This window comes from Gouania willdenowi, chromosome 10, assembly GCF_900634775.1.
Source record: "Gouania willdenowi chromosome 10, fGouWil2.1, whole genome shotgun sequence".
Classification (NCBI taxonomy): domain Eukaryota; kingdom Metazoa; phylum Chordata; class Actinopteri; order Blenniiformes; family Gobiesocidae; genus Gouania; species Gouania willdenowi.
The window spans coordinates 30,129,613-30,146,702 of NC_041053.1; the positions used below are offsets into that span (position 1 = coordinate 30,129,613).

The following is a 17,090-nucleotide window of genomic DNA, read 5'->3' on the forward strand; positions in this document are numbered from 1 at the left end:
CAGCAGGAAACACGCCTAGATCGAAACGTTTCATCTTAAAGGGACAGAACAGGTGGAACCTGAACAAGCAGAAACACAGAAACACATCCTGATGCAAGGAAGCAATGCACTGTGCTCATGAACAAAGATTAAAGTCAAATAATAATAATAATAATAATAATAATAATAATAATAATAATAATAATAATAATAATAATAATGATAATAATAATAATAATAATAATAATAATAATAATAATAATAATAATAATAATGATGATAAGCATGTGTTGTTACATTGATTCCTTTTTTAGTTTTATTGTTTCCAAGTAAACAGATCAGATTGTTTTGTCTACACTAACATTAAATAAATGAAACAAATGATACCACAAACCATTCTACTATGAATTAAAAGTATAATTTTAGACGGAAAAATATTTTGGAAATACATTTATTTTAAAAATTGCTATTTGAAATGCAATTCGAATAAAATTGGATTTTTACAGAAATATAGTAAAATGAATAATAACAATATTAAAAAAAATGAATTATTAATTAACGACATAGGATTTTTCCCATTCCTCCAAAATAAAATGTTAGAAGTAAAATCCCCAGTTTTCCTGCAACTGTCTTAATATATAACATCATATCATATCATGGATGGATTAACTGTAGAAGTGAAAAAAAAAGAAACGTGCTAATTTATTCATATCACATTAAAATAAGAATTGTATTTAGAATCTGTAACAGAACATTTTCAATGTCCTGATCCTTTTTATTTTTTGTCAGGCTTACTTTAAATGTGTGTTTTGTGTGATTTGATGTATTTATTTGTATATCTGTTATACATGCATTCTGTCCCCCCTTTCTAATATTGTATTTGATGTGTATTAGCAACTTATTGATGTAAACCCGATTTGTCAAAGTGTTAAAAAAGGCTTTTGAATAAATAAATAAATAAATAAATAAATCATAAAGTCACCTCTAGCTCCACCTGCTGGACAGGACTGCTCAAAGCCAGTCTTGGAGGGCTTCAGTCCTGCATGTTTTGCTGCACTAACACACATGATTGTAATAAGTGGCTGTTATTGGGTGATCGACTCTGTGTATTATCATATGAATGACTTCAATCTGGCCCAAGCACATAATACATTGTTAAAGCCTTTTTTTTCCTATACCTTCTTCAGAGAGTTTATGCGTAAAATTGATTTATACTTTATATAGATTTTTTATGCTGCAAGTGAGTAAGTCAAAAAGAATAAGCACAGGTATTTATTTCAATACAAAATCATTATGTCACATGGAATTGCAAATGTTGCGCTATTTGTTAAGTAGCTTTTGGATATTAAAATGTAGAGCTTCACAGTTCTAAGGTGTTAAGACAACAAATGAAAATGTAGTTTTATAAAATGAAAAGACAGTTTTCTGAGCAGTAATAAGCATTAAGAGGCTAAATAATGCTGCAGTTTGTTCTTCACCGTGATTTGTTGCCTTCTGTCAGCCTTGGCAGGTCATGATCTTGTGAATGGTGTTTATACAGTAGACTTGGCGTGGCCATATAATCCATTTGGCAGATTTCGTGTTCGTTCCACCTCATGGTCAACCGTCTCCACCACTAACACAGATGGGCTGAGGATGTCTTCAGCTCGATAGGACTGTGTGAGGCCACAGAAAGAGGACGTCTCTGAGACGTCACTGTTGTAGAAGTCTTGCTTCAGCTCCTGACTGTGCCTGCGTGAAGCTTTTATCTCATCTCTGAGGTCACAAACCACATCTTTAATGTCACTGATGACTGTGGAGCGAAATCCAAACAGGCAAAGCAGGAACACCAGACCAGAGCAGATTCCAGACACAAAATATAGAGTCACTGGTTCTGAAACACCTGGAAGAAGAGATTACATGTGCACATTACAAAAGATTGATAATACTTCTTTATTTTTGCACCAAAAATTAAAGCTACATTGTTTAATTTCAATAAAATGCAATTTGTGTCAAAGAGTCACTAACGTCTGCCTAAATCTGGTTTTGTCTATATGAAATACAACTGATCCCAAAATCCATATACAGCAATGGAAAATTACTGTTAGAGTTCAATAAACTGGGGTAATGTAATTTCAAAAGTAGGAACAATTAGTTTAATAATAGCATGACAAATTGTGAATGTGAACATATTCGACATTGGGTGCCAAAATGGTTTTGAAAGAGGAAAAAATGTTGAGACAAAGCATTGGAATTTGATGGAGAAGTGGCAGAAATAAGAGTAATGTCGCAAAAATGCATTAAATGGAGCAAAAATATGGCAAGAAAAAGTGATGAAACTAGATTAGAATATGGTAACTTTGGTGTAGTTGCAGAAAAAGAGAAAAAAATAAGCTCAAATGAGCTCAAATTGTTCAAAAAATATTTTTAGTTTCTTCAAGGCATCTGGCAACCCACTCTCAGTGTCTCGCAACCCCAAATTGGGTCCTGACGCCAAGGTTGAAAACTCTGGTTTAGAGGACACTGGTAATAATCCCAGTTTATCCAGAATGCAAAACCACCAGTTACAACAGAAACCAAAGACCAACTTGTTGCTTTCTTAGAATTGGCTACTAGAAATTTAAAAAAACTTGTAAATTGTAAACATGGGCCCCCAAAGCTAAATGTATAAAATCAGCAATCATTTTTAATCTTTAATGCCATTAAGACAAGTTCTTCAAAATTTTAAAGGTAAATTAATCCACTGTTATCTCTTTGGATGCTTTTGCTTCAACCATCTGTAATTACACCAGTGCTACAAAACAAAAAGCATCATTATTTTTAATCATCTGATGAGTTAGTATAAAGCAATTTTTAGTCTGTTTGAGGACTGAACACTTTTCAAACTGAGAGAAAGTTTCTTTGTTTCTTGGTCGTCCTACCATGAGTCTCTGAGATCATGAAGGTATCTGTAGAACCTCGATCCACTTCTTTAAGAAGATATCGAGGCACTGAACAATAAAATATCATTGAAAGCCTTCAACCAGGAGTTGTTTACTTATTAACATGTTTATTTTTCACCCACCACATGTAAAAGACACCCTCAGGTGTTTCCTGGTGTTCGGGAAGCATGGGTCTCCAAAGGTGTGAGTGTCAGCTAGAACTGAACAGTTTGGTCTGCCGTGACATCTGCGAGAGACTTTCCTCAGAGCCACGCGCGACAAACACGCTGTGGGAATGAATTAAAGTGATCAGGAACATGAGAACTATAAACTAAAAACTGTTCAATGAAACAATTTCAATCACAGAATTCATTCAAGCATGTGTTTCAGCGTTTTGCCACTAGATGACACCTAAACTCCAAAGTCAGACCCATTGTGCTGTGGGATCCTTGGTCCTGATGACACCTTTGACCTCCATGAGGCAGATGTCCAAAGGATGCTGAGAAGATGGCAAGGACAGAATCATTTTTACACACCAGTCTCAGGCGCTCATTTTCACACACCAGCCTTGTACGATGGTGTTCTGTAGCAAGACAACAACAAAAAACAAGCATTTGTAATTTATTTTTAAATGTATTTAAATGTGTTTAATTTTTTTTTTTTTTTTTTTTTCAATTTCCGATAGCCTACAGTACCGATAAGTTTGGAAGTGTCAGCATTTTTGTGCTTTTCATAGCCCAAATGAGTGGCACACTGCTGCTCTGCCTTTAGCGGCTAAAGTTTAGCCCCATATCACGTGAACGGATGTTTGCGCATGCGCAGTCAGTTCCCCAAGGACCCACTATAAAAACCATTTACGCAAAAAGGCAAATCGCTACCCTGCCTTTGGACGTAACCGTGCTATGTTAATCCAATACGTACGCACAGTGCATAGTGAATACAAAACAGATATCACGTGGCCGCATCTAGTGGGCGGGATTACACTACAGATTGGATGACAGCGATGGAGAGGAAAAATACATTTTCACAACTTTCTTTTGAAGAAAAGCGACAGCTTTCAAAAGAAAGGTCAGAAAAGTGTGCGGACTTTCCAAAGTGAATGGTACAGACGGAAGGAATGGCTTTGTGGATGCGCCTCACGGAACCGGCTGTTCTGCTTCTCGTGTTTGCTGTTTGGCGGCCATGGCATCACCGACAAGGTCTAGTCTGCTGAAGTTGGTGTTGACCATTCCAGCCACCACAGCATCGGTGGAGAGGTCATTTTCTGCTTTAAAACCCATCAAAACTTACAGCCGCGACAGAACAGAGCAAGGAAGACTTTCATCACTGGCTCTCATATCCATTGAGAAAGAGAGACTCATAAAGTTAAAGGCCAAGACAGCGGACTTTTACACTGCGGTGATGTGGTGATGTGGTGTTGGGGTCAGAAACCATTTGAGCTCCACCTTGTCAAGCAACAACCCGATGTCCTGGAAGTGGCTCACATATATAAAGTCTGTGACATGTTCAATTAAGACCCACAAACATATACACCAATGAACTGACCATTACAATCACCAAATGTTCTTACACACTAAGTAGACTACTATTGTAACAAATCTGTTAGTGCTATTGTAATTTTCTCAGAGCTGTTTACACTAATAATTATATTATTGATGATGATACTCTTAGGCAATGATTTGAAAGTAGATTGAGAACTTGTAGCAATACTTATTCAAACACTTCATGTTGTGTGTGTGTGTTACCTGGACGGCACTTGTAGGAAACCAGCAGGTACTTGCTGCTAGTGAGTGGACACGAGTCTTGTCCAAACACTTGACTGAAGACAGGAATGTGGCAGGAGTGGCGATCCTGACACTTGGACATGACTTTCTGCACGTTCAGGAAAAATACACACGTGACTGATAATCAATTGGACAGAAATGATTAGTCATGATACATTTCATTGAAACAGAAGACAAAACACATGTTGACTTTGATCTCATTGTGAGGTTTCCACCTGGATTACAGCTTGGGATGTACATTGTGCATCCTCCTCCATGGTTGTGTTGGCGCTGGCAGAAGGACACACGAACACATACTGACTGTGGACATGGAATCCATAGAAAGCTGACAGCACGGCCACAGTCATCCTGGAGGGACATTTAATGGATAGAGTGTCTCCTTCACAGGCATGAGCAGTCTGGTTCTTCAGGATGTTATCAAGATACACTGAAAGGAAATGAAGATTAAGACTGAAATGATCAATGGTTGACGTTCATATTAACGTGCTGTAGTAAATGTGCCTAAAATACTATTGATGAATTGGGTTTGAGAGTATTGTGAAACTTTAGGATCATCAAGTATACTTGTTTATGTCCATGTTAATGAAACAATATAAACCATTATTCTGTCTTTTTTTATACCTGTTTAATCTGTTAGAGTTTACTTTATTTAATTTATTGGGCACAAGTAATTAGGGTCAACATACAAGTCATTCTCACAGTGAAGAATAAATGCAAATCTCCTTCCTTCACACCATCCATTAATCTGTTGAGAAGGGTTCAACACACACATTTTACTTTTGTACAAAACACTTTAGATTTTTTTTTCATTGATATTTATTTTTGATAGACTCGTTAATCATTGGCCCTGCGACCCTGAAAAACAGGAACAAGCGGGTCTGAAAATGGATGAATGGATAGATAGTTAATCATTGGAATGTATTGAGTGTAACACATTTTTACTTTGTGTGTCTAGTCTTGACCCCAGCTGAAACCCTGAGACTGACTCAATGGACCCATGGGGTTTGATCGAACCCAGGCCTGTGTTTAATGTTTACCAACACACCTCACTGCTAACTACCTCAATCCACCAAAGCTAGTTGGTTATTTCTGATATTTGTCAAACATAAACATTTTTACTTCTCACAAACGTCTTAAACTTGGCTGTGTCACGGTTAGTCATAATATAATTTTTGACGATTGTTTCACTCCTTTCACTCATAATACTTTATTTAGTCTTGACAGCTCAGTCAGGGTGGTGTCCTGGTTACTGGGCGTATTGACGTCCGAAAACAATGTGTTGGACTATGACCAAATACAAACACAAGCTCTACAACAGAACATACACATCAGAGTGAAGTCTCCCCTCCCATGTGTGTTTCCTGTTCTTGGACCCTGCATTGTGTGTACTCATGCATAACTCGTGATTTTAGTGTTTTTTGTAAACAACAATATAAATAGTCATCACTGAGACACACCAAATCAAACCTTAGGTGATTTTTATTAAATATACTGTATAACTCGGGAGGAGACTTTGTTATTTCTAATGAAAAAAAGGGAGAAATTCCCAAAACAAGAGCTAAACAATAGTGCGCTGAATTACGTGCATGTCTGTGCCAAGCACTCACTTACAATAGACTATTATTAGAAGACACACAAATAGAATACCAGAATACCTCTTATGTATAGTACATAACTCCCTCACAACTGAAATGTCATACATCAACGCACTTTTAAACCTACTTTTACATGCCAGAGTCAGTGTCAAATAAGATAATGTATTTACCACATGCATGTATTTGACTATAGTAAGAAACATCTGATTTCAGGATCTGACCTCAAGACTCTCTCTTTCTACTTTACAGCTGGATGTGCAGATGTTTAATTTAGGAAATGTCTTTCTGAAGCTTCCTTTCGGGAAGCCTGCACCACCAAAAATCAACACATTGGCCTTGTGACTAACTAATAATGTCAAAAAAAAAAATCAAAACTTACAAGAGAAATCTGGAGCTGAATGTGCAGTTTGCATCCTCAAAGGAAGGAGAAAGAAGAGACAGAAGCTGCAGGAATATCTCAATAGGACAGTCATCCTGCATAGCCTGCTGTGGAGCCCTGATCGTCCTCAGTGCCTGTGCCATACAATGCTAAAAAAAAAAAAAGGACAACTGTGGGTGAATACAACTGCTGTAATGACAACACAACAGCCTCCCCATTTTGAAAAAAACTACCCTTAGACAGATAATGGGAGAACCATTGGTTGGGTAGTAGCTGATTCATATATATGAATATATGAGTATCATAAATTTACTGGTTTGTATGAATGTGTTGGTACATGTTTGTTATTTGTTATTGAATGGTGTAAAGAGAAAGAAACATGTACAGATAGGCCTATACATTTATAAGTCTTATTTTGAAAAAATAAAAGTGTTTTTTATATCTCCTGGTAGTCCAGTGGTTCTAAACCTTTTATTTGATCGTGACCCCATTTCGAGATCAAAAATTTGTGGCAAGCCCGAAGACATTTTTTTCTTAGAATCACTTTTTGATCATGTTTGTGATCTGTGTTACAAATACAGAGTATAACAAAGATTAGCAACGAGTTGTGCAGAAAGTAAAAATGACAGAAAAAACATGAAACATTTTGAAAATTACCAACCATCTCAGCCCCTCCAAACACAAAAAATCATTTAAAATCCACTATATTTGCAGAGCTCAGTTTTCCAGTTCTTATAACACATCACAGCAGTCATTTTCAATCTGAAATTGTTGACATAACTCTCAATTTTTCTGAAAATCTGGCAAATTTTCCTCAAGTTATTGCACAAAATGTCCCCAGAATTCCCAAAATCAGGGTACTTCAAGTGAAGTTCCTGCAGGGACATATTTTCTTATCATTTATACGTACAAGTACAAACCAGTGCACATTAATGTTGAATTTACTTTTTTCCCACCTAAAATCTGCAGCCCATTAAGGTCAAACTGGTCCATATTTTGCCCCTGAACTAAAATGAGTTTGACACCCCTGCTTTAAATCATTGCTCAAAAAATAGTATTTTCAGATGTCAAACCACACTGTAACCCATTTTCTGTAAATTCAGTTTGTATTACACAAAGATGAAAACATCTTGATGTTTCTAGTTGTTTTGAAGTGAAATTTTCCCAGTGACTAGATTACAGTAGGGAAAATATTTATCTGGGTAACCTCTTGATCGTGTGTTTGTGATGGAAAAATTAAGTCTACATCTTCTAATGCGACTGCCAGCATCAGGCGTAATACAGGAGCAGATCATTCTTTTTCCAGGAGGTCACTTCCAGGTGCTGCGCGTGTCCACAGGAGATAAATGTGCTTCTCTCCATTTTCCAGTGATTTGCTCGGAGGGGAAAGATTTCTCAGGAAACCCAGTCAGATTGGCATCCTGAAAGAGAGTAGGTTTGAGTTCACTATGAAAAGCTCCATTTCCCTTTAACTCGTCTTCTCTCCTTGGAGACTGTTGTCAGGGTAACAAAATATTGACTCATTAAACAGGATACGATTGGCTATGGCATGCTATCAGGAGTTTGCACAGGATAATCAATCATTTAGAAAAAAAATACATTCTAGCATGATGTTTATGAATAACTCAATAATTCCAGTGAATTCTGAAGCAGATTAACCAGGAGCAGAGTTATAAAGAATACTGATATACTCAAGTAGAAGTACTGTTACTTGATTATTCAAGTACAAGTACAGGTAAGTTATACATAAAATAGTAAAAATACTCAAGTACAAGTAAAAAGTAGCTCAATTAAATAGAATTCAAAGTAAAAGTTACAAGTTACTTTCACCCCCCACGTTTGTTCTTGGTAATAAATCTTGCCACGGTTCCCTTGCATACAGTAAACATCTCATGTATAAACTTAAAAAGAAAGAGACAAAATCTTGCACAATTGGAACTTCATTTATTTTCCACAAAGGTATCTGTATAAATTACAATTATTTTTCAAATAAAACAACACAAATGAATTCAATTCAAAATTTTTAAAAAATTCTCAGGCTCTAAGGAGAGCGACATTTATGAACTTTATGAAAATAACTGGCATTCAATGCTGTTTTGGTGCCGTGCATTACTTTTAATCTGGTTTGTTGGCTATGATGTGATGCATTTGATTGTTGTCTGGTTCATTTCTTTGTAGTTTCACAATGTTCGTTCATCATTTTGGGACAAAAAAAAATATTTTGTTCAGTAACGGTTGGGTGTTGAAATGCAACAAATTACTTTAATTCTTTAAAACGTACTTAAGTTCAAGTAAGATTTCTAAATTTGGAAATATACTCAAAACAGTACAAGTACCCATAAAAGCAGCTCAATTACAGTAACGTGAATACCTCTGGCAGGAGGTTGCCACATTTTAATCTTGTGTGTGAGAGCGAGAGCGAAACTTCCACTATCTCCTACAATAATATTCCTCTTTCCTCCCATTAAACGTGTAAACAAAGCTTTTAATTAAGTGTCCGCTGAAGCATGTCGAAGGAGTTTCTGTGTGGAGAACAGACCAAGCTCCCACTTGCTGGAAAAGTTCCAGTGCAACTTTTGAGAAGCTCTCACTGCTACATTACGTCTAATGTTGAGACCTCCTAATCACAGGTTCGGGGTGCTGAACGGAATGGACTGAACTTGATTGAGTGGCCTTTGAAATTAGTGTTAAACAGACAAAAAACACACAGAAAAAACACAATACTCATACTCACGCATTGCAGATTTTTTATTTTATTTTTTTTAATTAAATTGGCGGCAACATGTGAGGAGCAGATAAAAATTGCTTCTGGGGATGTGACTGTAAATTTGATAAAAGTCAAATTGTGATTAGCGGTGCACTGGTTAGCCTCACAGCCTCCCAGTATAGCGCATTGGGTTGAAATGAGCATTGGTGAAATTATTGAATTACAAGTGTGAGTAAATTATTTTTTTTTTGTTTTAAAATGATCAACAGACATTCAAAACTACAGAAAAATGAAATGACAACAATCAAATGCATCACATCGTAGCCTCCCAACCAGATTAAATGCAATACACTGCGCCAAAACAGCATTAAATGCTGGTTATTTTCTCTGTTTTAGTGTTAATAAATGTTGCTATACTTACAGTCTTATTATTATTATTTTGTTTTTGTTTATTTGAATTCATTGGTGTTATTTTATTTTTTAAAAATAATTGGACATTTTGACAAACCTTTTATTTTACACAGATGCCTTTGAGGAAAATAAATTAAGTTCCAATTGTGCAAGATTTGGTCTCTTTTTTAAGTTTATACATGAGATCTTTACTGTATGCAAGGGAACCGTGGCAAGATTTATTACCCTAACAATAAACGTGGGGGGTGAAAGTAACTGGTAACTTTTACTTTGAGTACTATTTCATTAAGCTACTTTTCCCTTGTACTTGAGTATTTTATGTATGACTCACTAGTACATGTACTTGAGTACAATTTCAATCAAGTAACATGTATTTCTACTTGAGTAGGATAGTCCGTACTCTTTACACCTCTGGAAACTAGTTGTATGCCTTGTGCCAAATGTCAGCTAAGATTCGCTCCAGCAACCCATACAAATGTGTACTGGATAAGCAAGTACACAGATAACAAACTGTAAACTTTAAAACCTGGAACTGGTTTTATTATAGAATCAGATCCAACAGATAAACCAGTTTAGCTCCAACATTTCTTCATTCCTCAGCAGACTTTCATAAACAGTCTGCTTTGATTCCTTGATGAATCACATCTGAATTACATTACACATTACACGCTTGGTCCGGTTGCTTATCTGGGAAACACATGGCACCAGGATACACTGTGGAGTCATGGTGACTCATGGGTGGTGCTCTGCAAGGAAATTCTGAGTCCTGACATATACTTCATAGGGATGTTATATTATTTAACGTACCAACCAACTAGATACATTGTTTCAGACCATGCACTGATGGTTAGAGCTCGCCTGACAGAACTCTCAAGTTGGACACGCCCCCAGAATGAACTCATATGGACACATCAACGCAATTAGTAGATGCCTCTGAGGAAAACTGACAGTTGGCAGTCAAAAAATGTCAGGAAATCAAAGTAAATTTCCTGAATAAAAGTTGTCAGAATAAAATGAAAACTTAACATATTGTTTGAATATAGAAATTTAAAGTGGCCTCTGTGTACCAGGAGTAATAACAAATGTTTGGGAAATTAACAGTGTTAAAGGTCAGGTGGAGCCCAGCCCATGCTTGGAAAGTATGATTGTTTTGCATCGAAAATGAGAACTAGTTTTGGTTAATATAATCATAATAAATCAGGTGTTTATAATTTGATGTCTGATTAGTGTCCATTTCATGGTAAACTCTTTCAAGCATCTCTTTTACTCCACAGTGATATTTTCTACACTTTGTAGTTTATTTGCCTTCTCTATCAATTCAATTCAACTTTATTTGTATAGCGCAATTTACAAAAAATTCATCTCAATGGGCTTATCAAAATATAAAATTCATAATAAGAAAGTGAAGTGTATCAAAGTATTTAACATGTCGATATTATAAGTTTTACATTCTTTTCAGTTCAGGTTAACTGTTTCAATATATTACAGCGAAGAGCTTAGAGGCCTTCATTTTTGAGTCGGTGTCCCATTGAGATATATTTAAACTTCGGGCTCAAACAACAAGCTTCCTGTTTCACTCATTGATTAGGAAAAAACCCAACAAATTCCACATGAATAAGCATTTAGCGACAGTGTGAAGAAACAACTCCCTTTTAACAGGAAGAAATCTCCATCAGAGCCAGGTTCAGAGGTAGCAGCCATCTGCTTTGACTGGTTGGGGTTAGTGGACAGAAGGACCAACAGAACAGGATAGAGAGATAGAACATCAGTGTCCCAGACTAGTTGAGCCGTGAACCACAGATCAGAAACTGCCATCATCAGCTTCAAAACACCTGAAACAGAGCAGAGAGAGAAGGGCGAGGAGAAGGCACAGACTGTAGAAAAACATGATACATTATTATCAAGTCAGCCTGTCTTGGTCTTGGGCCTCACTCCCAGTGGCCTAGTCAATACTTATTATAAAAGTGACGAATCTCTTCCCGTTTATTGGTAAGCTAACAGCGACTCCAAGGTCTGTAAATGCGACCATTTACAGATGAGCCCATGTTTGCTCTAGCAGTTAGGTTATGTTATGATTCAGTCCTGTTTATGCAGACTGTAAATCATAACCAGCTACATCAGAATTTGAATCTCTTCCCATTTATTGAACCAGTAAATGCGACCGTTTACAGATGAGCCCATGTTCGATCTAGCGGTTAGGTTTTGTTATGATTCACAGTGCAACCTTTTCCCTTTCCCATCTGACTGCTTTGGAATGTTAGCAGTTTGGGTTTGTTGTCTGAGTTTGTGTGTTTTGAGTCACGTTGTGAGCCTTATCTTTTTCTACGCATTGCAATATCCATGTGTACCTATTTTAAGCTGTGTATACTCTGAGTGGGGCTCTGTGGGAGTGACCACTCGTCTTATTTCTCTGGATCCTCCCTCTCCACTCTCTCTCTCTCTCTGTAGTAAAGTACAGCCCCAAAGGAGCCCTCAGTCTAACACCAGCAGCCCTAAGGTGGGACACTTTCTCCTTAAACCCACAGTCACAGAACCAGAGTTCTAGTTCTAGTTCTTGGACAACATCCGTCAACTTTCCGCTGAGGCTTTTTGAAGAAGTCGAAAACCTTTGACTGAAGGTGAAGAATCCAGCCTGAAGAAAGTTGTTCAACTTTTATAAAGTGACATTCTTGGATATCATGGCACTTCGGCAAAACTCGGACAGAGAGCCAAGCATTGAGCTTTTCATCAAGGTTAGTTGTTTTTTAATTATTTCATAGAGTTTCAATTCTGGTGTGTCCTTTCCTTCAAATTCTACCACTTGTCAGAGAACAGAGGTATTTAAATATGGCTGCATATTCAGCATCAATCAGTGGACAACTCTCCTTCTGATGCTGAGGTGTTTGTGTCCCTATTGGAAGTCACAACACGTTGTTATCAGTGACCTCGGACCACAGACAGACAGACCACCAAGCTTATCACTTCACACCCAGAAGCAGTGAGAGCAGCTTGGAGAGGGGAATGGCCTCTCGGGCCCAAGGCAGACACACCCATTTTACTGCATGGTGACCAAATATCTGAATATGTGAGCTGCACACACCTCAATACAATTTATTATTGTGCTTTTTTTCCCCCCTGCTATCACTATTTCTCTGCAAAGTGGGAGCAGACAATGTCACCCTATTGATTTAACTGTGTAAAGTGAATCAATAACAGTGTGTTACACAGAATAGCAGGTCTGTTCATTAATTATTATTATTATTTTTTTTAAACAATAAATGCTCTATTCTTAAGCTTTTAGTAGAATACATAAATCCAACAAACTCCAAATACTTTGAAATTAACAGTAAGACTAGAGTAAATGTGTGTATATTTGCACTGTAATAATCTGGATAGATATAGATACAAATGTAAGAGTTTTATCATTAGTGCAGTTCAAAGATTTGCTTTACTTCATTGATTTGTGAGATTTCGTTTTGGTACATACCTATATTATGGTGCATAGACTGACCCCAAGTTGACAAATCAGAAAGGTTATAAAAACATGCACAACAACACAATTACACAATGTGAAATTTACAGAGAAAAATAACAATTATAATGAATTGTTATGAGCTCAGACCCAAATCTCTATAATTAAAGGTTATGCACCTTTACAAAAATCTGATTTCCTAATCAACCCTGAAAACACACTGTGTTGACCACTCCTGACCTATGACGTACTTCAGTTGAGGAACGTCTGGAACTGTATCGTTTTTAAATGATCTGATCTCAAATTGTATAGAAACTGTCGAATAGATCATCTAGTAATAATGTTGCACTGATTCTCTAACATGCAAGGAGTTTAGGCAGTGTGTGCAGTGGGATTGTTTGAAGAAAGGGTGCACATGTTTATTACTTTTTTTCCTGTTTTGTTTTTCAAATTAAAAATTGGACACATTAGATAAGGGGTTAAAATTTTCAAGCAAATCAGAGAAACATGGAGCCACTAATCTTTAAATTATTATTCTAAAGGTTTTGAAGCCTTTTCAAATAAAATATTTTGAAAAATGATCAAGGTCAAATTAACTTCTAAAATAATACACCCTATGTATAAATCCAAGAAAATGAAGTCAATAACTCTCACTTTTAGACCTGTTTCATATATTCCCCAGGAGGCTAAAATGAGCAGCATGTGTCGCCTTAGCGGAGGAAGTTAAGACATGGTTAACCAGCTAAAATAGTTAGTTCTGATGGATGAAATCCCTAAATGTGTCCATGTATCTTCTGTTTCTCAGGCTGGACATGACGGTGAAAATGTGGGGAATTGTCCGTTCTGTCAGAGGCTGTTCATGGTGCTGTGGCTGAAGGGCGTGAAGTTCACTGTGACCACTGTTGATATGAGGAAGTAAGCCCCCCACCCCACAACACTTCCTGAGCACCTGGTCATGGGACTTTACACAAAACTCTTTTTAGGCAGCAAATGGTGGAAAGACTGAGGAAAAGCCTTCAGTAATTTAAACCATTTCACTCTGTCTCTAAGGGAGGAGCCCAGAGAACCCACAAAGAACTCCAGTGTCACATTCAAACAACACCTTTCTTAAATGAGGCTTTATTGTATGAATTTCTCAGGTCATTATGTCAAGTAAATAATATTAGGACGCTTTGAAAGGATTATTGAGCAATACAGAACACACAGGCCATTGAAACAAGCTGCCACTCCCAAACACTGTGTATTTTTACTGCTAAACCAACAACAGCCTGCTTTGAAATTATTAATCCAAAGTAACATGAGGCTCAGACACTTTTATTATTCTTACACATGCTCGGTAACATTAATTTTGAAGAGTTCAACAAATGAAAGTTTGAAGAATTTATTGAACTGCCTCCTTCTTCTTTTCAGGAAGCCAGCTGAGCTTAAAGACCTGGCCCCTGGGGCCAAACCACCTTTCCTCCTCTACAATGGCACCCTCAAAACAGACTTCCTCAAAATTGAGGAGTTTCTTGAACAATCTCTGGCCCCTCCCACGTACTGTATCAGAGATCTGTTATATCATTCTTTACTAAATGTAATGCTTGATGTTTATTTTCTATAATTGAGATTTACTCCCAGGCTTCTCCTGTGCTGTCTCCGCTGCAGGTTTCCTCATCTCAGCCCATTGAACAAAGAGTCATTTGTTGTAGGAGCTGACATCTTTGCAAAGTTTTCTGCTTTCATCAAGAACAGCCCCAACAACTCCTGTAAGCATGTTTCACCTGTTTATAGATGGATGGATGGATGGATGGATGGATGGATGGATGGATGGATGGATGGATAAATAGATGGTGGATGAATGATTAGAAAGATGGATGAATTGACGAATGATTGATAGATAATGGAGAGATGGAGGATTAGAAAGTTGGATGGATGGATGATTGGATGGATGGATGATGGATGAATGGATAGATGGGTGGATGGATGGATGGATGGATGGATGGATGGATGGATGGATGATAGATGGATGATTTTGGGATGGATGATTCGAAAGATGGATGGATGGATGGATGGATGATTAGAAAGATGGATGGATGGATGATAGATGGATAATTTTGGGATGGATGATTCGAAAGATGGATGGATGGATAGATGAAGACATTTAAACTAACTTCTGAATCTTACAATAATCTGCACGTTCAGGAGTAAATTAAAAGTGATATGTTGTCAGCCACTGATGATTAAACTACATACAACATGTCTCTGTGGTTATTTCTCTCCAGTCCAAGAGCAAAATCTGCTTCGGGAGTTTAAGCGTCTGGATAAATACCTGAACTCCCCCCTCCCTGAGGAGATCGACCACAACTCCAGAGAAACCATCAGTGTCTCCAGGAGGAAGTTTCTAGACGGCAATCGCCTCACCTTAGCCGACTGCAACCTTCTGCCCAAGCTTCACGTCATCAGAGTGAGAAGAAATATTAGCCTAAAAAAATTATAGAGTTGATTAAATAATGTAAAATCACACACTCACATGGTACAGTATGTATAGGGTGTAAAAACTCGGTCACTGTTTCATAGCTGATATATATATTTAGCTCACTCACGTTATATATCATAGTTGAAAATGTGTAAATGAAAAATAAATCTAAATGTAAATGTTAAATATAAATGTAAAAGTTAAATATTAATATAAATCTAAATCTAAATGGTATATCTAAATTTAAATCTAAATGTTAAATCGAAATGTTAAATCGAAATGTTAAATCGAAATGTTCAATCGAAATGTTAAATCGAAATGTTAAATCGAAATGTAAATCTAAATCATTAAAATTTAACATTTACACTTAGATCTATCTTTAATGTGTACACATTTTTAACAATGATATAGAACATGCTGTTTTACATGCTTTTCTGTCTTAAATGAAAGAAAAAATTGCTAAATGTTCAAAATATATCAGCTATGAAACAGTGACTGAGTTTTTCAATTCAGCACCCCATACAGTATGTGACCATAACAGTAGCAATGATTTCCTGCAGGTATTCTCTTTGTAAAAAAAAGAAAAAAAAAAACATTTCATACATCCACATGGAAGACAGAATAATCAAATTTGTCCCTTTATTTTCAGAAACATATTGGTTACTTAAAGATTTAAAACATGCACTAAATTGTTACTCATTATTGTCATTTAGTTGAGATGTGATTCTCTCTTATTAAAGTCACACAAATTATGTCAAAGTAACAGAAAAAGCTACATTTTATGTACCTTTTTATTTAAGGATACTGATTTGATTTTAAATTGCACTATTTTAGTTAACCATTTTTATGCTTACCGTCTAATTTTTTTTTTTTGTTTTGCTTTGTTTTGTTTTTTTTCAGGTTGCTGCCAAAAAATACTGCGACTTTGACATCCCTGCTCATTTTACAGGAGTGTGGCGTTACTTTCAAAACGCCTACGATAGGGAGGAGTTCAAGCAGACGTGTCCGGCTGACATTGAGATAGAGAAGGCCTACTTTAGTGTGGCTAACAAGAGAAAATAAATGTTTTTCATTCTCTTTTATTATCTAGAATGCTCACCCAAAACAGACATAAAGGTTTGAATGGTAGTTTGTTCTGTTTATCTCACAGACTGAAATAAGGCCAAATGTGCAATTCACTGTTGATTCCTCACAAGCAGAGTTTTTTGTTTATATTGTAAATACAGATATTTTTACACTCAATGATGATACCTGCTTAGAAATGCCTGTGTTTTTTTGTCTTGTTTTCTAAAACTGTATGTTATACAAACACTCCTGTATCTTTATTATATGAAATCAAAGTTTGTCACAAAAAAAAACAATTAAAAGCATCATGGGATATCTATATTCATGCTTTTTTGGGGGGACAAAAGTTGAAAACATCAAA

General features: G+C 36.5%; 2 protein-coding genes across 2 annotated transcripts; one reads left to right on the forward strand and one right to left on the reverse strand.

The window, feature by feature from the left end:
• Nucleotides 1–1,398: 1,398 nt before the first annotated feature.
• LOC114471391 (protein eva-1 homolog C) lies at nucleotides 1,399–6,771 on the reverse strand. Its single transcript, XM_028460164.1, has 6 exons — nucleotides 6,638–6,771; nucleotides 4,879–5,090; nucleotides 4,625–4,751; nucleotides 3,310–3,462; nucleotides 3,023–3,166; nucleotides 1,399–1,861 (listed from the first exon to the last, which is right to left on the reverse strand). Exons 1-6 carry the CDS (start codon nucleotides 6,729–6,731, stop codon nucleotides 1,512–1,514), a joined length of 1,080 nt encoding a protein of 359 aa, XP_028315965.1. The 5' UTR covers nucleotides 6,732–6,771; the 3' UTR covers nucleotides 1,399–1,511.
• Nucleotides 6,772–12,210: 5,439 nt separating this feature from the next.
• clic2 (chloride intracellular channel 2) lies at nucleotides 12,211–17,090 on the forward strand. The gene is made up of 6 exons (XM_028459410.1): nucleotides 12,211–12,487; nucleotides 14,012–14,121; nucleotides 14,617–14,742; nucleotides 14,854–14,954; nucleotides 15,471–15,652; nucleotides 16,565–17,090. Exons 1-6 carry the CDS (start codon nucleotides 12,434–12,436, stop codon nucleotides 16,724–16,726), a joined length of 735 nt encoding a protein of 244 aa, XP_028315211.1. The 5' UTR covers nucleotides 12,211–12,433; the 3' UTR covers nucleotides 16,727–17,090.

What these genes read in the sequence shown, in the direction of transcription:
- LOC114471391 (XM_028460164.1), bottom strand. Translation starts at nt 6,731, where the DNA reads ATGACTGTCCTATTGAGATATTCCTGCAGCTTCTGTCTCTTCTTTCTC. An exon ending in TTCCTACAAGTGCCGTCCAG is followed by an intron (nt 3,463 to 4,624) that starts GTAACACACACA and finishes GTCTTGCTACAG; the next exon opens with AACACCATCGTACAAGGCTG. An exon ending in AGGATCCCACAGCACAATGG is followed by an intron (nt 3,167 to 3,309) that starts GTCTGACTTTGG and finishes TCATTCCCACAG; the next exon opens with CGTGTTTGTCGCGCGTGGCT.
- clic2 (XM_028459410.1), top strand. Translation starts at nt 12,434, where the DNA reads ATGGCACTTCGGCAAAACTCGGACAGAGAGCCAAGCATTGAGCTTTTC. An exon ending in ACCACTGTTGATATGAGGAA is followed by an intron (nt 14,122 to 14,616) that starts GTAAGCCCCCCA and finishes TCTTCTTTTCAG; the next exon opens with GAAGCCAGCTGAGCTTAAAG. An exon ending in CAATCTCTGGCCCCTCCCAC is followed by an intron (nt 14,743 to 14,853) that starts GTACTGTATCAG and finishes TCTCCGCTGCAG; the next exon opens with GTTTCCTCATCTCAGCCCAT.